This window comes from Alosa pseudoharengus, unplaced genomic scaffold (assembly GCF_046254945.1).
Source record: "Alosa pseudoharengus isolate Yale_2024_CS ecotype anadromous, Long Island Sound unplaced genomic scaffold, YU_APseudo_1.1 YU_APseudo_1.1_scf_1, whole genome shotgun sequence".
NCBI lineage: Eukaryota > Metazoa > Chordata > Actinopteri > Clupeiformes > Clupeidae > Alosa > Alosa pseudoharengus.
Genome location: NW_027468564.1, coordinates 16,196,077 through 16,218,974, shown reverse-complemented (window position 1 = coordinate 16,218,974; position 22,898 = coordinate 16,196,077). Strand labels below are relative to the sequence as shown.

Genomic DNA, 22,898 nt, shown 5'->3' with positions numbered 1-22,898 from the left:
AGTTCCCCTCTCTGATTCTCCTCTGTCTGATTCCCCCTGGTTTTCCTTTTTCTTCTGGTTCCCCTCTCTGGGTATCCTCTATGTGAGTCTTTCTGGTTCCCCTGTTTGGTTCTGACCTCTTGTTCCCCTCTGTCTGATTCCTTCTGGTTCTCTTTTCTGTGTGTCTTTCTGGTTCCCTCTCTGTCTGATTCGCTCTGGTTCTCCATGACTGTCTCGGTGCGTGTTTGGCAGTGTTCAGAGTGCAGAGTGCATGGTTCAGACAGGTTGAATTACACTCATCTTCAGGTAGTCAGATTTAGATACAGGTTGTGCCCTTGTGCTCACAGGAGTGTGTGTGTGTGTGTGCACATATTTATGTGTGTGTGTGTGTGTGTGTGTGTGTGTGTGTGTGTGTGTGTGTTTATTTTGGACTCATTGCATGCAGGTGACCTGGTAAGTGGGCATAGAACAAAGTAGAAGAGGAGGAGGGAGGAGGAGGAGAAGGAGGAGAGGAGAAGTGTGTTTCTACAAGAGGAGCTAAGGGGAGGAGGAGAGGAGAAGTGTGTTTCTAGAGGAGGAGCTAAGGGGAGGAAGAGAGGAGGAGGAGGAAAAGGAGGAGTGTATTTCTACAGGAGCTAAGGGGAGGAGGAGCTAAGGGGAGGAGGAGAAGGAGGAAAAGGAGGAGGAGGAGTGTGTTTCTACAGGAGCTAAGGGGAGGAGGAGCTAAGGGGAGGAGGAGAAGGAGAGGAGAGGAGGAGGAGGGGAGGAGAGGAAAGGAGGAGGAGTGTGTTTCTACAGGAGCTAAGGGGAGGAGGAGGAGGAGGAGAGGAGGAGGAGGAGGAGGGGAGGAGAGGAGGAGGAGTGTGTTTCTACAGGAGCTAAGGGGAGGAGGAGGAGGAGGAGAGGAGGAGTGTGTTTCTACAGGAGCTAAGGGGAGGAGGAGGAGGAGGAGAGGAGGAGGAGGAGGAGGGGAGGAGAGGAGGAGGAGTGTGTTTCTACAGGAGCTAAGGGGAGGAGGAGGAAAAGGAGGAGGAGGAGTGTGTTTCTACAGGAGCTAAGGGGAGGAGGAGGAAAAGGAGGAGGAGGAGTGTGTTTCTACAGGAGCTAAGGGGAGGAGGAGGAGGAGGAGAGGAGGAGGAGGGGAGGAGAGGAGGAGGAGTGTGTTTCTACAGGAGCTAAGGGGAGGAGGAGGAGGAGGAGAGGAGGAGGAGGAGGAGTGTGTTTCTACAGGAGCTAAGGGGAGGAGGAGGAGGAGGAGAGGAGGAGGAGGAGGAGGGGAGGAGAGGAGAGGAGGAGGAGTGTGCTTCTACAGTAGCTAAGGGCCTTCTCTGGCTCTAGCACAGGACTACTTACAGAAAGCGAGAGAACACATTTCCCCATAGAGCTACCCACTCTGGAAAACAACCTGCCCTCATCTGTGTGTGTGTGTGAGTGTGAGAGAGTTTATGTGTGTGTGTGTGTGTGAATGAGTGTATATGTATGTGTGTGTGTGTGTGTGTGTGTGTGTTTGTGTGAATGTATGTGTCTACCAGGGCCGGATATTTTCCAGAGTAAGCTGCCGTCTGGCTCTCCAGGGTGTTTAGTGCAAATAATAAACAAACAAAAAATAAATAAATAAATAACTAAATACATACAGTAGGAAATCAAAACACTGGTCAATGTCCATACTGTCCTGAAGCCGCCTCACTGAGTTCAGCTTGTACACTTCTGGTCAATGTCCATACTGTCCTGAAGCCGCCTCACTGAGTTCAGCTTGTACACCTCTGGATTGTCGATTAGTGTTTGCTTGTTTTCTGCCATGTGGTTGTTTACTCGTTTGTCCACTTGTTTGTTTGTTTGTTTGTTCATCAGGCTGGACATGGTCAGCAGCCTCGGAGTGGGTGCCATTGCAGAGTCCGTGTGCATTGGCCCCCACCCTTCACCTTCAGAAGATTGTGGAAGACACAGCGCCACCAGAAGCCGTGGAGGTCATGACCTGACGTGACATTTGACCTTTGACACAAGGCCACCAGTAGCCATGGAGGTCATGACCTGATGTGACATTTGACCTTTGACACAAGGCCACCAGTAGCCATGAAGGTCATGACCTGACGTGAGAGTTGACCTTTGACACAAGGCCACCAGTAGCCATGGAGGTCATGACCTGACGTGAGATTTGACCTTTGACACAGCGCCACCAGTAGCCATGGAGGTCATGACCTGACGTGAGAGTTGACCTTTGAACCCCACCACCAGGCATGGAGGTCATGACCTGATAAGTGATTTGACCTTCAGCAGCAGGCACGAAGGTCATGACCTGACGTGTGATTTGACCTTTGACCCTGATGCAGAAATAGATTGCAAGTGGAAAAGTTTGTCACACAGGAGCACAGGCAACCTGGAACCCTTTAACCCCCCCACCCCCCATATCTAAACCTACATCACCCAAACACACGCATACACACACACACACACCAACACCTAGAAAAATCACTATTTACTACTACAGCTGACTCTGTCTCTGAGCTGGTCCTGAATTAGCCTTCATTTGCCCTCATTTGCCCCTCATCTAGCCCTCATTTGCCCCTCATCTAGCCCTCATTTGCCTTCATTTGCCTTCATTTGCCCCTGTCCTGGCCCCGATTTATCCTTGGTTTAGCCCTGAATTGGTTCTGATTTAGCCCCGATTTATCCTTGATTTAGCCCTGAATTGGTTCTGATTTAGTCCCGATTTATCCTTGATTTAGCCAGGGATTAGTTCTGATTTAGCCCAATTTGGTCCTGATCTTGCCCTTACTTACTCTGAATTTACCCCCTTGATTTGTTCCTCAAGCCACAGCAGATGCACACACACCAACCCAGATTCATCCCAGAGTCAGCTGGACCCTACACACACATGTACACCCTCTCTCCTGCGTTGCCTAGACGACATGCATGGCCACCCCCGCTCTCCTGCGTCGCCTAGACAACCCGCCCCGAGGGGGAGGGCGCCCCCTGTAGGCCTGGGGAGGTCTAGACGTCGGACTCGATGCTGGGCATCCTCTTGTAGACGCGCCGGGCCCCACCAGCACTCATGGCGCGAGGCGCTGGGTATGTGCCCTGCAGGGGAGGCGGCGGCGCCACGTAGGGCATCATGTGCTCGGGGTAGAACAGCTCGGAGGCCAGCAGCGCGGCGTGGGCGTGGTGGCCGTGGTGGGCGTGGACGTGAGAGGGCGAGGGCGAGGTGGGGGTCATGCCGCCCATGCCCGTGCCCGTGCCCATGCCCGTGCCTAATGTGAGCGGCACCAGCTGCTTGTAGATGTCCGTGGAGCTGCGGCCGTGGGCCAACCGCTGGTCGTCACGCAGCGTCTGCAGGAACGGGTTCTCCGACGGGCGCAGCGGGTACAGCGACTTGCTCCGGCGGCCCACGCCCAGCCCGCTCACGCCCGCCATGCCAGCCAGGCCACCGGGGGGCGCCGGAGAGGGGCAGGAGGACACCGGGGGCAGGTTGGCGTAGGGGCTGGCCTCCTGCAGACTGACGCGGCGCGGGCCACTCTGCCCTGGCAGGTTCTCGTAGGAGTGCTGGCGGCGGATTGGCTCCTCCGTCTGGAAGTGGCTGATGAGGCCGCCGCCCTCGGGGTGCGACGGGTCGTTCTGGGGCAGATAGGCCGTAAAGGAGGGCGACTGGGGCATCTGCGGAGGAGGAGGGTCGTTGGGGTGCAGCTGGTCCTCGCTGATGTCGTAGAGGCTGGCGGAATGCAGGCAGGCGTCGCAGCGCAGCGGTGGCGACCGGACAGTGTACAGCCCCGAGTAGCCGCCACCTGTGCCGCCGACGCTCCCGGACGAGCCCCCGAGGCGAGACAGGCAGCTGCGGCAGTGCGTCTGAGGTCCGACGCCACCACCGGAGGCCCCGCCCATCCCCGGCTTCCCGTAGGTGTTGTACTTCTTCTCCTTCGCCACGGCCGTCGCCATGACGTCGGGGTGGGCGGCGTGAGCCAGGTGTGGGGGCGGGCTGGAGAGCAGGCTGCTGTTCAGCTGCAGGATTGGCTGCTGGCCGAGGCCGGGCGGCCCCTTGGTGCTGGCCTTGCCGCCGTTGTCGCGGTGATGGTGGTGGTCGCTGAAGAGGTCGGGGAAGTGCAGGGCGGCAGGCTCCTGGTCGAGGGAGGCGGAGTCTATGGTGAACACTCCGCTGCCCTGGCTGCTCTGGCTGAAGAGGTGGTGGAGGGTTCCGGAGGTGGTGTGGTTGCTCTGGATGCTGCCGCTCTGCTGGCTGCGCAGCGTCGACAGCTCGAGGTCACTGAGGTCGCGAGGCAGCCGCCCTCGTTTGCGCAGCGTCGGCGGCTCCTTCATCTGCTTGTTGTTGTTGCCGGGGGCGCCGTTGCCTCCGTGACCTTTGCCCTCTGCGGCGGAGAGGTCGGGGGCATCTTCGGGCAGGTAGCGCTGGCTCTTCATGGGCAGCCGTGACTCCAGCGGCGCGACTGGGGCGGTCGCCATGGACACAGCGGCCACAGGGGCCGCAGAAGATGGATCCTCGGAGCCCGGCGGCGCCCCTTGGCGAAGCGTCTCCACCGACTTCTTCCAGAGCGCGCGGGGCTTGGACGCGGGAGGAGGAGGGTTACGCGACGCCCCATTGGACACGCCCTTGTCCCCGCCCCCTCCTCCCGGCAGGTTGTGCGGTGCGTCGGTCATGGTCAGCACCCGTTGCCCTGGCAACAGCGCGGCGTTGTTGAGCGGCTCCTTGAGCCGGTTGCTGAGCAGGCTGCCGGTGTTGCTGTAGACGGTGTCCTTGGCCGCCTGGCTGTTGCTCTTGGCGGCGCCCATGATCTGGAGCAGGCCTGGGGGTGGTGGCAGGATGTTGGGGTTGGCCTGGCGACCGGGGACCAGCTCCTTGGCCGACTTGAGGAGATGCAGCATGTTCTGCTGAGGGCTGAAGCCCAGCTCTGGAGGCTTCTTCAGCTCAATATGCACACCGTGGATACAACTCCATATGCCCTACACACACACACACACACACACACACACACACACACACAAACAGAGGAGATAGCATTTTGGCAATTATTTCCTAAATGAATAACATTAATGGAATTAGCTGTGTCACCTGCCGGGAGGAGGAGGAGGGAGTGGGGACAAGGGCGTGTCCAATGGGGCATTGCCTACAGTGTTAGCTCTGTGAGCTATGCTAGCTTAATAAGCACTATTTGCCTTATAAGATGGTCATTTCTGTGGTCCAGTAGCTCTGTCAGCTATGCTACCTTTATGTGCAGTGTTAGCTTAATGAACAGTATTAGCTTTATGAGATATGTCATTTCTGTGGTCCAGTAGCATGCTATGCTACCTTTATGTGCAGTGTTCACTCTATGTACATTGTTAGCTTTATGAGCTCTGTTAGCTATGTGAGCTGTGTTAGCAATGTTAGCTTTATGAACAGTATTAGCATTTTGCTTTGTGTGCTGTATTGGCTTTATGTGCTATGCTAATTCTATGAGCAATGTTAGCATTATGAAAATTGTTAGCTTTATGTACTGAGTTAACTGTGTGAACAGTGTTAGCTTTGTAAGCAATGTTAGTTTTGTGTACAGTGTTAGCACTGTTAGCTTAATGAACTGAGTTAACTTAATGAACAATGTTAGCTTAATGAACAGTGTTAGCTTTATAAGTAGTGTTAGCTTAATGAACAGTGTTAGCTTAATGAGCTGTGTTAGCTTAATGAGCAGTGTTAGCTTAATGAACAGTGTTAGCTTTATAAAATTGTTAGCTTAATGAACAGTGTTAGCTTAATTAATAGTGTTAGCTTAATAAAATTGTAAGCTTAATCAAATTGTTAGCTTAATGAATAGTGTTAGCTTAATAAGTAGTGTTAGCTTTATACAATTGTTAGCTTAATGAATAGTGTTAGCTTAATAAACAGTGTTAGCTTTAAAAATTGTTAGCTTAATGAACAGTGTTAGCTTAATTAACAGTGTTAGCTTAATGAACAGTGTTAGCTTTGTGAGCAGTGTTAGCTTAATGAGCTGTGTTAGCTTAATGAACAGTGTTAGCTTAATGAGCAGTGTTAGCTGTGTTGGCTTAATGAGCAGTGTTAGCTTAATGAACAGTGTTAGCTTAATGAGCAGTGTTAGCTTAATGAACAGTGTTAGCTTAATGAGCTGTGTTAGCTTAATGAACAGTGTTAGCTTAATGAGCTGTGTTAGCTTAATGAGCAGTGTTATCTTAATGAGCTGTGTTAGCTTTGTGAACAGTGTTAGCTTAATGAGTAGTGTTATCTTAATAAGCAGTGTTAGCTTTAAAAATTGTTAGCTTAATGAACAGTGTTAGCTTAATTAGCAGTGTTAGCTTAATGAACAGTGTTAGCTTAATGAGCTGTGTTAGCTTAATGAACAGTGTTATCTAGGGCACACGCCTTTACTCTGTAACTGTTATTTATTATTTCCGCTCTCTCTCTCTATCATCTCTCTGTGTGTGTGTGTGTGTGTCTCACCCTGCTGATGGTGAAGAGTAGGCCGGGCCGTCCAGAGCAGCGCCCGGTGAGGCAGAAGCGTAGCCTCCAGTAGAACAGGTGTTCCCACACGAACGTAATGAGCGCCAACGCCATGGCGGCCGCCAGCATGTAGAACACGCCCGCCATGTTGTCTATGTCCAGCTGCGAGCTCATGACCTCGTTCTTCTCATTGTGACAGATACCAGTCAACCACTGGGCCTCAAGCTCCTCCATCTCACCTAAACACACACACACACACACACACACACACACACACAAGATACCAGTCAACCACTGGGCCTCAAGCTCCTCCATCTCACCTAAACACACACACACACACACACAACACATACACACACACACGCACACACACACACACGCACACACACACACACACACACACACACACACACACACACAACACACTCAGAAGACACCAGTCAAACACTGGGCCTTAAGCTCCTTCATCTCATCTAAACAAACACACACACAAATATATCCAGCCATATAGGTTGTCAGGTCCACCTAGTCACACACACACAGGATATGACATCACAGGCTAAATCCTAGGATGGCGAGGTCCACCAGTCACACACACACACAGGATATTACATCACAGGCTAAAGTGCGGTACCGTCGCCGATGATCCCCAGGATGGCGAGGTCCACCAGGCGCTTCCAGTAGGAGCCCTTCTGCAGGGCGATGCCGTAGCCCGTGGTGGCAAACACGTAGCCGCTGCCGATGGTGACGAGCTTGCAGCCGTCGTCCCGTCCCGCCATGTAGTTAAGAACTGCAGCGTCGTAGATGAACGCATCCAGCTTCCTACAGCGCCAGCCAATCAGAGGGGAGAACTGGCATCAACATCCAATCAGGAGATGGGAGAAATACACGCTAACCACCATCCAATCAGAGAGGAGAACTGGCATCAACATCCAATCAGGAGATGGGAGAAATACACGCTAACCACCATCCAATCAGAGGGGAGAACTGGCATCAACATCCAATCAGGAGATGGGAGAAATACACACTAACCACCATCCAATCAGAGGGGAAACTTTAGTGGAGTAACCAAGTATATCTCTCCCTCTGTGTGTGTGCGTGTGTGTGTGTGCGTGCGGTACTCACCCAGTCTTAAGGCTGATGAGTGCGTCATGAACGCCGGTCTGGTGGTACTTGACCATGTACTGGTGCATATCTGGGTAGTTTTTCCGGATGTTTCTCTCAGTACTCCCGTTCGGTACCGTTCCAAAACGGAATGGAGGGGAGAAGGAGTATGGGCTCTGGAACTGGAACACAACACAAGAACATTAGCGGAACATCACAGGAACATGACATGGGGAGACCTTCTGCCAGGGTTGGGTCAGATTACTTTGAAATGTAATCCATTACTGACTACAAATTACATGGTAATTTTTGTAATCAGTAACATAATCAGTTGGATTACCAAAAACATGTAATGTAATCTGATTACTTTAGGAGTACTTTTAGATTACTTCAATAAAAGCCCTAACCAGTAGGCCACGGCTTCCCCAAAAGGCAGCATTTGAACATTAAACCACACAATGATCCAAAACATACAGCCAAACAAGGCAAGAAATGGTTAACAGAGAACAATATCAACATTTTAGAGCGGACCTCAATCCGTCAAAAAAGTGAGCAGATTGCAGCTAAAAAGGTGTGGAGACATGAAGAGGCTTGGTGGGTATTATGAACCATTTTGAGAGCTGTGGTGGTAAATAAAGATGTTTCCAGTGATTGTTTAAAAAGGGTATGAACAATTTTGAACACGCAATTTTTCATAAAAATGTTAAAAAAGGTTTTCCTACTAACTTTTTTTTATTCCATGTTTTTACCACATTGTCTTGTAACCTTTTGGCATGTGCAAGTGTAATTTTAAGTAAGAACAAACATATTGGTCAAGAGGAAATCAATATTTTCCAGGAGTATGAATAATTTTGTTCTTGACTATATCTTTAAAAAGTCTAAAAAGTGAACGTCTTGTCAAATTAAAAGATAGCTAGGCTATCATAAAAAAGTTGCATTGTTTACATGATGAAATGTAATCAGGTAATCCCCAACAATGTAACTGTAATCTGATTACACATTTTTTTTTATTGTAATCTGGGCTGACTATAGTTACTTGATTTTTGTAATCTGATTACGTAATCCAGATTACATGTAATCCCCTACTACCCAACCCTTCTGCACACCACACAATCATAAGAGGAACATGACAAGAATCTCAGATTCTCTTCAGAATATATTCATTCAGAATTAACATCATGAAAACATGAGAAGCACTGCATCACAACATCACAAGGAGGTTAGGGTTCAGAATATATTAACATCATGAAAACATGAGAAGCACCGCATCACAACATCACAAGGAGAACATGAGGAGCACCGCATCACAACATCACAAGGGGAACATGAGGAGCACCGCATCACAACATCTCAAGGAGAACATGAATATAACCACATCACAACATCTCAAGAAGAAAGGAACAGTGGAACATCTGAGATGCACAGTGGAAGAACCCATCAGGACAAGAACATGAGAACATTTGGAAAAAAATAAAAGTCCATCAGGGGGTAGCGTTGGCAGCACAACAGACCATATGGAGAACATGACACTAACATTGGACGAGGTTGCTATGTTAGCTTTGTTAGCTAACTGACACATAGAGAACATGTTAGCTCAGTTAGCAGTATAAGATAATATACATTATAACCAATGGAGAATGTACTGTATGTTAGCTCAGTTAGCTGTGTTAGCTAACACACACACAACCAGTGGAGAACGTACTGTATGTTAGCTCAGTTAGCTGTGTTAGCTAACACACACACAACCAGTGGAGAACGTACTATATGTTAGCTCAGTTAGCTGTGTTAGCTAACACACACACAACCAATGGAGAACGTACTGTATGTTAGCTCAGTTAGCTGTGTTAGCTAACACACACACAACCAATGGAGAACGTACTGTATGTTAGCTCAGTTAGCTGTGTTAGCTAACACACACAACCAGTGGAGAACGTATTGTATGTTAGCTCAGTTAGCTGTGTTAGCTAACACACATACAACCAATGGAGAACGTACTGTATGTTAGCTCAGTTAGCTGTGTTAGCTAACACATACAACCAATGGAGAACGTACTGTATGTTAGCTCAGTTAGCTGTGTTAGCTAACACACACACAACCAGTGGAGAACGTGCTGTATGTTAGCTCAGTTAGCTGTGTTAGCTAACACACACACAACCAGTGGAGAACGTACTGTATGTTAGCTCAGTTAGCTGTGTTAGCTAACACACACACAACCAATGGAGAACGTACTGTATGTTAGCTCAGTTAGCTGTGTTAGCTAACACACACACAACCAATGGAGAATGTACTATATGTTAGCTCAGTTAGCTGTGTTAGCTAACACACACACAACCAATGGAGAACGTACTATATGTTAGCTCACATACAACCAATGGAGAACGTACTATATGTTAGCTCAGTTAGCTGTGTACACACATACAACCAATGGAGAACGTACTGTATGTTAGCTCAGTTAGCTGTGTTAGCTAACACACATACAACCAGTGGAGAACGTGCTGTATGTTAGCTCAGTTAGCTGTGTTAGCTAACACACATACAACCAATGGAGAACGTACTGTATGTTAGCTCAGTTAGCTGTGTTAGCTAACACACATACAACCAATGGAGAACGTACTATATATTAGCTCAGTTAGCTGTGTTAGCTAACACACATACAACCAGTGGAGAACGTGCTGTATGTTAGCTCAGTTAGCTGTGTTAGCTAACACACACACAACCAGTGGAGAACGTACTGTATGTTAGCTCAGTTAGCTGTGTTAGCTAACACACACACAACCAATGGAGAACGTACTGTATGTTAGCTCAGTTAGCTGTGTTAGCTAACACACACACAACCAATGGAGAACGTACTATATGTTAGCTCAGTTAGCTGTGTTAGCTAACACACACACAACCAATGGAGAACGTACTATATGTTAGCTCAGTTAGCTGTGTTAGCTAACACACACACAACCAATGGAGAACGTACTGTATGTTAGCTCAGTTAGCTGTGTTAGCTAACACACACACAACCAATGGAGAACGTACTGTATGTTAGCTCAGTTAGCTGTGTTAGCTAACACACACACAACCAATGGAGAACGTACTATATGTTAGCTCAGTTAGCTGTGTTAGCTAACACACACACAACCAATGGAGAACGTACTGTATGTTAGCTCACATACAACCAATGGAGAACGTACTATATGTTAGCTCAGTTAGCTGTGTTAGCTAACACACACACAACCAATGGAGAACGTACTATATGTTAGCTCAGTTAGCTGTGTTAGCTAACACACACACAACCAATGGAGAACGTACTGTATGTTAGCTCAGTTAGCTGTGTTAGCTAACACACACACAACCAATGGAGAACGTACTGTATGTTAGCTCAGTTAGCTGTGTTAGCTAACACACACACAACCAATGGAGAACGTACTATATGTTAGCTCAGTTAGCTGTGTTAGCTAACACACACACAACCAATGGAGAACGTACTGTATGTTAGCTCACATACAACCAATGGAGAACGTACTATATGTTAGCTCAGTTAGCTGTGTACACACATACAACCAATGGAGAACGTACTGTATGTTAGCTCAGTTAGCTGTGTTAGCTAACACACATACAACCAATGGAGAACGTACTGTATGTTAGCTCAGTTAGCTGTGTTAGCTAACACACATACAACCAATGGAGAACGTACTATATATTAGCTCAGTTAGCTGTGTTAGCTAACACACACACAACCAATGGAGAACGTACTATATGTTAGCTCAGTTAGCTGTGTTAGCTAACACATACACAACCAATGGAGAACGTACTGTATGTTAGCTCAGTTAGCTGTGTTAGCTAACACACACACAACCAATGGAGAACGTACTATATGTTAGCTCAGTTAGCTGTGTTAGCTAACACACACACAACCAATGGAGAACGTACTGTATGTTAGCTCACATACAACCAATGGAGAACGTACTATATGTTAGCTCAGTTAACTGTGTACACACATACAACCAATGGAGAACGTACTGTATGTTAGCTCAGTTAGCTGTGTTAGTTAGCTAACACACATACAACCAGTGGAGAACGTGCTGTATGTTAGCTCAGTTAGCTGTGTTAGCTAACACACATACAACCAATGGAGAACGTACTGTATGTTAGCTCAGTTAGCTGTGTTAGCTAACACACATACAACCAATGGAGAACGTACTATATATTAGCTCAGTTAGCTGTGTTAGCTAACACACATACAACCAGTGGAGAACGTGCTGTATGTTAGCTCAGTTAGCTGTGTTAGCTAACACACATACAACCAGTGGAGAACGTGCTGTATGTTAGCTCAGTTAGCTGTGTTAGCTAACACACACACAACCAATGGAGAACGATGCTAGTGCTGGCACAAGAGTGTAGTCAGGAAGGGAGGCAATGGAACCTTCTTGTTGCTGAGGCCTACACACACACACACACACACACACACACACACACACACACACACACGTACACATCTTCTTGTTACTGAGGCCTACACACACACACACACACACGTACACACCTTCTTGTTGCTGAGGCCTACACACACACACACACACGCACACACGTACACATCTTCTTGTTACTGAGGCCTACACACACACACACACACACGTACACACCTTCTTGTTGCTGAGGCCTACACACACACACACACGCGCACACACGTACACACCTTCTTGTTGCTGAGGCCTACACACACACACACACACACACACGTACACACCTTCTTGTTGCTGAGGCCTACACACACACACACACACACACACACACGTACACACCTTCTTGTTGCTGAGGCCTACACACACACACACACACACACACGTACACATCTTCTTGTTGGTGAGGCCTACACACACACACACACACGCACACACGTACACACCTTCTTGTTGCTGAGGCCTACACACACACACACACACACACACGTACACATCTTCTTGTTGGTGAGGCCTACACACACACACACACACGTACACGTACACACCTTCTTGTCGCTGAGGCCTGTGACCTGGTCGACGAACTCCTCCTGGATCATGAAGGCGGCCAGGTTGGCGGTGTAGCTGGCCAGGAAGATGACGGCGAAGAAGGCCCACACGGACACGATGAACTTGCTGGTGGTTCCGCGCGGGTTCTGCACCGGCACCGAGTTATTGAACACCAGACCCCACAGCAGCCACACCGCTTTGCCAATGGTGAAGGACGGACCATGGGGATCTGAAGAAGGGAGAGAGAGACAGAGGGAGCGAGAGAGAGAGGGTTATTGAACACCAAACCCCACAGCGATTGTCAGGCGTTATCATTTATTTGCCTCGGGTGTACTTTGGGGTGGGTAAGACTGTTTTTAGTGGCAGGCTAACACATACTGATGACTTGCGCTACCCTAGCAACTGCAAACTCTGCAACTAGAAGGACTGGATGAAACATGTTGAAAACGGTCTCCACTGATAAATATCATACTTGCCAACTTGGAAATGAGGTCCTATGTCCAAAATCCTGAACCATCCCTTTAATGACATGAAATATATGGCAGGCCCAGGTGTTATTAAAGACATAACATATATATCAGGCCCAGGTTTTATTAATGACATTAATTATAATGTCATGTTAAAATGGCCACTGTGAAGAAAAATCTATGTTACGGCCAAAGGGTGAAGGAGAAGGAGAGGGTCTGACAGTGAGGGGGAAAAATAAATCATATGGTAAAAAAAGGGGTTGGAAAACATTTGCATTTGTGGGCCAATCGGAGTGAAGTGTAGGTAGGACAGTGGGCCAATGGGAGTGAAGTATGAGCAGGGCAGTGGGCATATGGGAGCCGAGTGTGGGAAGAAATTTAGGGTAGTGGGGCACCTGTGCTCTGTGAGTGAGGGTGTCAGTGGGCCAATGGGAGTGGAGTGTGGGTAGGACTGTAGGGTAGTGGGCCAATGGGAGAGGAGTGTGGGTAGGACTGTAGGGTAGTGGGCCAATGGGAGAGGAGGGTGGGTAGGGTAGTGGGCCAATGGGAGAGGAGTGTGGGTAGGGTAGTGGGCCAATGGGAGAGGAGTGTGGGTAGGACTGTAGGGTAGTGGGCAAATGGGAGTGGAGTGTGGGTAGGACTGTGGGCCAATGGGAGAGGAGTGTGGGTAAGACTGTGGGCCAATGAGAGTGGAGTGTGGGTAGGACTGTAGGGTAGTGGGCCAATGGGAGTGGAGTGTGGGTAGGACTGTAGGGTAGTGGGCCAATGGGAGAGGAGGGTGGGTAGGGTAGTGGGCCAATGGGAGAGGAGTGTGGGTAGGGTAGTGGGCCAATGGGAGAGGAGTGTGGGTAGGACTGTAGGGTAGTGGTCCAATGGGAGAGGAGGGTGGGTAGGGTAGTGGGCCAATGGGAGAGGAGTGTGGGTAGGGTAGTGTGCCAATGGGAGAGGAGGGTGGGTAGGGTAGTGGGCGTGTTGGTGGGCGTGTTAATGGGTGTGTACCTTTGCCCTGAGCGAGGTTTCTGTTGAATCCCAGTGGACTGATGAACTCGAAGAGGAAAACGGCTATCGCCGTGACGAGAAGCAGCATCACAAACATCATCACCCACACGGAAGGACTGAAGGGCTCTGGGGGAGACGAGGAGACAAAGTTACTGAACTGGGTGTGTGTGTGTGTGAGAGAGTGTGTGTGTGTGTGTGTGTGTGTGGGTGTGTGTGTGTGAGAGAGTGTGTGTGTGTGTGTGTGTGTGTGAGAGTGTGTGTGTGTGGGTGGGTGTGTGTGTGTGTGTCTGTGTGTTTGAGAGTGTGTGTGTGTGTGTGTGTCTGTGTGTGTGGGTGGGTGTGTGTGTGTGTGTGTGTGTGTGTGTGTGTGAGAGAGAGTGTGGGTGTGTGTGTCTGTGTGTGTGAGAGAGTGTGTGTGGGTGGGTGTGTGTGTCTGTGTGTGTGTCTGTGTGTGAGAGTGTGTGTGTGTGGGTGGGTGGGTGGGCATGTGTGGGGGTGGGGTATTACATGTTGCCACTGTTTGCACCAATGATATGTATCACTGCATCATCAACAACGTTGGAACTACAGTGCTCGAACGTCGGAGGTAGCGAATTGCGACACAGGTATGATGCTTTCTGGAAACTGACGTTGTTTGGTCGCAAGTTGTGTTGTACCACGGTGGTTGAGCAACATCGTTGCTAACTTTTCTAGAAACGTGCCCCTGAACAACTAGAGTAACAACCCCAAGTAAACTGAGGATTTCCATATGGCAAAACTTTGTGATTTAGACAGTAAACCAAACCGTTCAGAAGGAGAAGGTAGTATGCAAACTGTGCAACCGTGAATTGCCGTAGGCTACCATAGCAACACCACCAACATGAATTGCAGTAGGCTACCATAGCAATCCCACCAACATGCAGGCTACCATAGAAACACCACCGACATGAATTGCCGTAGGCTACCACAGCAACACCACCAACATGAATTGCCATAGGCTACCATAGCAACACCACCAACATGCGGGCTACCATAGCAACACCACCAACATGCAGGCCCACAGATGTAAGCTATGAACAAATCGTAAATGCAGCCATGTTATAGCAATTACGTGTTTCGTTTTTTGTGTTTAAGCAAAATGTTTTGGCAGTAAACTCTCTGTTAATTGTTTTTGAAAATGAACAAAACTTCAGTAAATACATCTTCTGATAAATCGCTGTCTCAAATCTCTGACACCCTCTTTATACACGCTTTTTGTCACTGGATTGGCTTATATTTAGCCTTTAAACGTGAAACTTATTTTGACAATCGATTATAAATCGATTATATGATCGAATTCATCTACATTTCAGTTTCGATTATCAAACAGGATTTCTTTTAATTAGAATGACAGCCCTAGTGTGTGTGTGTGTGTGTGCGTGTGAGAATCTGAAAAGAAGCCTTGGTTACCCAGAAACGCAGAGGGTGACACTGTTCCGTTGCTACGGGATACCATTACACTGATGCCGGTCTCTACGAAGGGTACAGAGAAGTCAATGACCTCAGATCGCTCCTCATTAATGGTCAGAGATCCCACAGCCATGACTGCCTTCTTATACACCACCTAGAGACGACACACACACACACACACACACACACACACACACACGTACACACACGCGCACACACACACACACACACACACACAGAGGGAGAGATATCAGCCATTACTGCCTTCTTATACACCACCTAGAGACCACACACACACGCACACACACACACACACACGTACACACACGCGCACACACACACACACACACACACAGAGGGAGAGATATCAGCCATTACTGCCTTCTTATACACCACCTAGAGACCACACACACACGCACACACACACACACACACACACACACACTCTCTCTCTTGCACGCACACACCTACACACACAGAGGGAGAGATATCAGCCATTACTGCCTTCTTATACATCACCTAGAGACCACGCACACACACGCACACATGCACGCACACACACACACGCACACACACACACACACACACACACACACACACACACACAGAGTGGGAGACAGAGAGGGCGAGAGAGGAATTTAACACCCATTTATTGAATCAATCAATCAAACTGCACCGTTGAAACCCAAACTGCCCCTTCATTCTACTTCTACTACTACTTCATATCACATAACAACACGGCAGACTACGTCATACCACATAACGACACGACAGACTACATCATATCTCATAACATAACAACACCACAGACTACATCATATCACATAACATAACAACAGACTACATATCACATAACAACACAACAGACTACATCATACCACATAACGACAGACCACGACAGACTACATCATGACAGGTTACTTCATATCACATAACAACATGACAGACTACATCATACTACATAAAAACACGACAGACTACTTCATACCACATAAAATAACGACAGACCACAACAGGTTACTTCATATCACATAACAACACGACAGACTACATCATATCACATAATAACACGACAGACTACATCATATCTCATAACAACACGACAGACTACATCATATCACATAACATAACATAACGACAGACTACATCATATCACATAACATAACGACAGACTAAAACAGACCACATCATATCACATAACAACACGACAGACTACATCATATTACATAACATAACAACACGACAGACTACATCATATCACATGACAACACGACAGACTACATCATATCACATAACATAACGACAGACTACGTCATACCACATAACAACACGACAGACTACATCATATCTCATAACATAACAACACCACAGACTACATCATATTACATAACGACACGACAGACTACATCATATCACATAACAACACGACAGACTACATCATATCTCATAACAACACGACAGACTACATCATATCTCATAACATAACGACACGACAGACTACATCATATCAAATAACATAACGACAGACCACGACAGGTTACTTCATATCACGTAACAACACGACACCCTACGTCAGGGGTCGGCAAACTTTTTGGCTCAAGGGCCACATTGGGTTTTGAAAATTGGCCGCCGGGACGCATCCCCCCCCCCAAAAAAATAAAAGAAATATATAATAATTTTGTTTTAAAATATGAATTGCTTAAAAAAAATACTGCTAGTTTAACACAAATGTATCAATTGTGCACTGTCGCTTTAAGAACAATTCACGTTTAGTTCTCATTGATCTTGTGCCAGCTCTGCTCCCTATGGCTAGTGCTGTGCCTATGACTGTGCCCTCTCACAGTTTACAAATGGTCACTGTTGCCTTCATGATTTCCTTTTAAACGTTTCTGATAAGGAGATATAAATTATCAACAATGACAAGCCAGCTGGAACCTGCCGCTCTCTCTCTCCATCTCATGAGTGCTCAGACACGTTCCCAAATAAATGGAGGAACATAACGTTCACGTTAGATCAGCTGCAAAGGAGATAACAAAGAGTAGGCCTATCATCTCTATTTAACATGATGTTTTGACATTGACATTGTAAATATTCTCTAAAAAGAGTGAAAAACAGTTTGCAGTAAGGCTAACCAACGTCGTCTCTATCATAAGAAAAAATAGCGAGCAGCCTGATAACCAAATGAAATGCTCGGCGGGCCGGATTAAAGCGCTTGGCCGCAGTTTGCCCACTCCTGTTCTAAGTCATATCACATAACATAACAACAGACCAAAACAGACTACTTTGTACCACATAAGAACATGACAGACGCCGTCATATCACATAACATAACCACAGACCACAACAGACTACTTCATATCACATAACAAAATGACAGACGACTACTTCATATATATTAATTAACAACACACCACAACAGACTACTTCATATCACATATTATTACACGGCTCTTCACAAGGCAAGTAGAACGCTCCATTGGCTTGAATGGGATTTCCCAAAGTTCTACGGTAAAATATTTTCATGTAATTACCGCTGCAAACATATAATTACCGTTGTCATGGCAACGGGTTTTGTGCTTCTGATACGTCTTTCATATCACTACGCAAGGACTGGAACTTCATTCAAACGTGAAAGCAGACGGTTGATCAGCTGTGTTCTAAAGAATGTTTGATTCAAGTTCAGCGTGTGTTATTGCGAACTATTTGTTTCTCAGCAAATACCACGATGAACGGTAACAAATAGGCTAGGCTATGTAGCTAAAGTCATATCGTGGGAAGTTTATTATTTCGTTTTGGCAAGCAGCCTTGTAATAAGCGGGATAATGTATAGAACGCCGGTCATTATTGGGAAAATAAGTCCCTTCAGGGCGCTCCGATGTGCGTCGGGGTCCGGTTCGCCCTGTCAGGACTTATTTTCCCAATAATGACCACCGTTCTATACATTATCCCTTACTTAACAACAGACTACAACAGACTACTTCATATCACATATTAACAACAGACTACAACAGACTACTTCATGTCACATATTAACAACAGACTACAACAGACTACTTCATATCACATATTTACAACAGACTACTTCATATCACATATTAACAACACACCACAACAGACTACTTCATGTCACATATTAACAACAGATAGGGGTGTCATGATTATCTTAATTTTCGATTTTAAAGTCATGATTCGATTCGATAATGCATTCCTTGTGCTGTTTACTTTTTTTGTTTTTCCTACTCTGTTTCGGGGGCTTTTAATTTGAAACCGTTCCAACCACAAGGTTGTAAACATAACAAACAGACGTGAACAATCTGAACATAGTGAAATGAAACAACACAGAATGATAATTTGATTGTTTCAGCACACTCCGAAGAGACCCAAGGTTAGTGTTCATGGAATATGTACTTATCAATGTGCATTTTATGCCTTAAAGTAATTTTGGACTGTAACTAGATCACCTTTTCACTTGCTGCGTAGAGTAAGTGTTAGGGGATGGGGAGGGTAGTCCAGTATTTAGAGAGGATGACCTCATAGTCCAGTATTTAGAGAGGATGACCTCATAGTCCAGTATTTAGAGAGGATGACCAGTCCTTTAATAGTCCAGTATTTAGAGAGGATGACCTCATAGTCCAGTATTTAGAGAGGATCACCACTCCTTTAATAGTCCAGTATTTAGAGAGGATGACCTCATAGTCCAGTATTTAGAGAGGATCACCACTCCTTTCATAGTCCAGTATTTAGAGAGGATGACCTCACAGTCCAGTATTTAGAGAGGATGACCTCATAGTCCAGTATTTAGAGAGGATGACCTCATAGTCCAGTATTTAGAGAGGATGACCTCATAGTCCAGTATTTAGAGAGGATCACCACTCCTTTCATAGTCCAGTATTTAGAGAGGATGACCTCACAGTCCAGTATTTAGAGAGGATGACCTCATAGTCCAGTATTTAGAGAGGATCACCACTCCTTTCATAGTCCAGTATTTAGAGAGGATGACCTCATAGTCCAGTATTTAGAGAGGATCACCAATCCTTTCATAGTCCAGTATTTAGAGAGGATGACCTCATAGTCCAGTATTTAGAGAGGATCACCAATCCTTTCATAGTCCAGTATTTAGAGAGGATGACCACTCCTTTCATAGTCCAGTATTTAGAGAGGATCACCACTCCTTTCATAGTCCAGTATTTAGAGAGGATCACCACTCCTTTCATAGTCCAGTATTTAGAGAGGATGACCTCACAGTCCAGTATTTAGAGAGGATGACCTCATAGTCCAGTATTTAGAGAGGATGACCTCATAGTCCAGTATTTAGAGAGGATGACCTCATAGTCCAGTATTTAGAGAGGATGACCTCATAGTCCAGTATTTAGAGAGGATGACCTCATAGTCCAGTATTTAGAGAGGATGGACTCATAGGAGAGGATCCCCACTCTATATAATATGAAATAAGAAGTTGTACACTACATACATAGTATACTAGTTTACCATATTATACTAGTTTAGAGAGGATCACCACTCTATATAATATAATAATATGTACTACACTACAAACATAGTATATACTAGTTTACCACTTTATATAATATGAAATAAGATGTTGTGGGCGGCACTATGGTCTGTATTAGGGGTGTGAATCTCTCATGTAAAAGACGATACGATTCGCATCTAGATACATGGGCACAATTCGATACAAGAAAAGATACATGTTCATAAAAAACGATTCAGTACGATTTGATGCGATTCGATAGAATTCGATGCAGTTGATTGCACATGTGTGAATATGATTATCTAAACTGAGGTTTGTTTCATATACTGTACTGTATTGAAATGAAAAAAGAATAGTCTACATTTCAGTCAAACACAGCAGCCAAATACAACATATTTTTTTATAGACTTTATAGATTTTATAGAGTTACAGTGTTTCCCATACATTGACTTATTTGTGGCGGCCCACCACAATATCAACATTGACCACCACACAATGATTTTCCAGGTTGTACTAAATTGTGCTTAAATCTGATTAGCATCATAACCACACTGTGCTAATTTGTTAAAAAAAACTGTTACATTCAAGTTAATTCTGCAAACCTACCACCACAAATAGAATTCAATTCTGTGGGAAACACTGAGTTATATCTGATTGTTTTCATGGAGCTGTAGCCTTGTTGAGGTAAGACAATACCGAAATAAAATAAAACAGTGCTTAAGACACTCTTGGCCTTTTCTCATATAGCCTACAAGAATAAAATAGGCCTACATATCAATGAACTCTCTGGGTTTATTTTGTTCCAACGGTAGACCTAATGCAGAAACCTATAATGCCACAAGTCTGAGTGAATATGAACAAAATAATTGGCTAATAATTTGTGCATCGTTTTAGCAAGGGCCAAATTATTATTTAACATTAAGGAAATCCCTTCATCAAACGTAAGGCTATACTCTACAGACTATCGTTTCTGTTTAGTGTTTAATTTCGCGCTGGATTTTGAAAAACAAAAGAGTAAAAACTGTAAAACAAACGACCGAGTGCGAGTTGTCACGTGCTTAAGTTGCAGTAGATGTATGGGTAATGAGGTCATTTGACAACTTTGGGCAATGAATGTAGCCAAAAATGAACTGCATTACCCACAATTCCGTGCCACGTATAGTTTCAAAACCGGACGTGGGATGAACGCACTGCTTGGAAATGAGAGTCTGAGCGAGCAGAAAAGGTTGTGAACCGATTAGTAACAAGTAAATCGATGCTTTGTTTACTAGTTGGTATGTTTGATACTGTATGTGTGGATGTTACTGGTGTAATACCTAGACAGAGACAGAGAGAGAGAGAGAGAGAGAGAGAGAGGTGTGTGTGTGTGTGTGTGTGTGTGTGTGTGTGTGTGTGTGGAGGACAAGCGAGAGGTGGGGGAGGGGGGAGAGATATCTTACATCACTAGCTTCTTGTGCACTCACAACCTATTAGTTGTGCATGGGTTGACATTTAAAGACTTGGACTGCACTTCCACTTAGTGACCCAACCATAGACACAGCAATGGAGGAGATGAGGGAGAGAGAGAAGAAAAGAGAGAGGGGAGAGAGAGGAGAGAGAGAGAGAGAGGGGAGCGGGGGACGAGGAGAGAAGAGAGGGAGAGAGAGAGAGAGAGGGAGAGAGAGAGAGAGAGGGAGAGAGAGAGGAAGAGAGAGAGAGGGAGAGAGAGAGGGGAGCGGGAGAGAGAGAGAGAGAGAGGGAGAGGGAGAGGGGAGCGGGGGACGAGGAGAGAGAAGAGAGGGAGAGAGAGAAAGAGAGAGGGAGAGGGAGGGGAGCGGGGTACAAGGAGAGAGAAGAGAGGGAGAGAGAAAGTAACCAAAAGAAAGACTGAAAGAAAGGGAGCAAGTGAAGCAAGGAATAAATAAATAAAAAGGAGTGATCAACAGACACAGATAGAGAGAGAGTGACAAAGAGACATAGAGAGAGAGAAAGAGACAGAGAGAGAGAAAGAGAGAGTGACCAAGAGACAGAGTTGTGCTGTTAAAATTGAAAAAAAAAATAACCCAATACTTCACCCAAGGGAGAGGTGTCCGTCAGGGCTGTAATTTAAGTCCGACGTTATTTATATATATAAACGAACTTGCTATCCAGTTAGAGCAATGTCCCGGTCCTGGCCTCTCCCTCCTAGATAGAGAGGTGAAGTCTCTATTTTTTGCTGATGACTTGGTTCTACTGTCTGCTACTGAAAAAGGTCTACAACTACAGTTAGACATAGTAGAAAAGTACTGTAAGACCTGGGCCCTAGAGATAAACCTAGACAAAACAAATGTAATGATTTTCCAAAAACGCCCCAAATGCCAAGAAAACAAACACCAATTTAAAATAAACAATTCTATCATCCCCCACACCATGAGTTATACCTACCTAGGTATAACAATGACAGCATCAGGGAGTTTTAATATGGCAGTGAATGCACTAAAGGAAAAAGCTCGAAGAGCCCTAAATGCAATTAAAAGAAAATTTTATAATCTCCAAATTCCAATTAAAATCTGGCTTAAAATATTTGATAGTGTCATCCAGCCCATTGCGCTGTATGGTAGTGAAGTATGGGGTCCACTCAGTCATCATAGCTATACTCACTGGGACAAACACACAATAGAATCCCTACATGCTGAGTTCTGCAGATACATTCTACAAGTACAGAGAAAAACACCAACAAATGCATGTAGAGCTGAATTAGGTAGATACCCACTAATCATTAACATCAAAAAAAGAGCACTCAATTTTCTGAATCACCTTAAATCCAGCCCACAAGACACCCTTCATTCTAAAGCCCTCCAAACCAAACAAAAGAGCTGAACCCAGAAAAAAGTCCCCTACATCAGTTGTTGCAGAGACTAACTGCCTTGCCACACACCCACTCTGATCAGTCTCACAACAACACTGTTTTCCAAAAACCAATCAGAGTAAACCAAATTATGAAACAATGTAAAGAAGCCTATTTGGAATATGGG

The 22,898-nt window shown here is 46.0% G+C and overlaps 1 protein-coding gene across 1 annotated transcript in view; it reads right to left on the bottom strand.

Annotated features, from left to right (window-relative positions):
- Positions 1–2,970: 2,970 nt before the first annotated feature.
- The window catches only part of grin2ab (glutamate receptor, ionotropic, N-methyl D-aspartate 2A, b), a 91,127-nt gene continuing 71,199 nt past the window's right edge, over positions 2,971–22,898 (bottom strand). The window contains exons 9-16 of the mRNA XM_076262397.1: positions 15,417–15,570; positions 13,989–14,114; positions 12,522–12,751; positions 7,544–7,704; positions 7,053–7,240; positions 6,419–6,657; positions 3,202–4,929; positions 2,971–3,138 (exon numbers count right to left, since the gene is read on the bottom strand). Coding sequence (XP_076118512.1) covers positions 2,971–3,138; positions 3,202–4,929; positions 6,419–6,657; positions 7,053–7,240; positions 7,544–7,704; positions 12,522–12,751; positions 13,989–14,114; positions 15,417–15,570 — 2,994 coding nt within the window. The remainder of the gene's footprint in view (positions 3,139–3,201; positions 4,930–6,418; positions 6,658–7,052; positions 7,241–7,543; positions 7,705–12,521; positions 12,752–13,988; positions 14,115–15,416; positions 15,571–22,898) is intronic.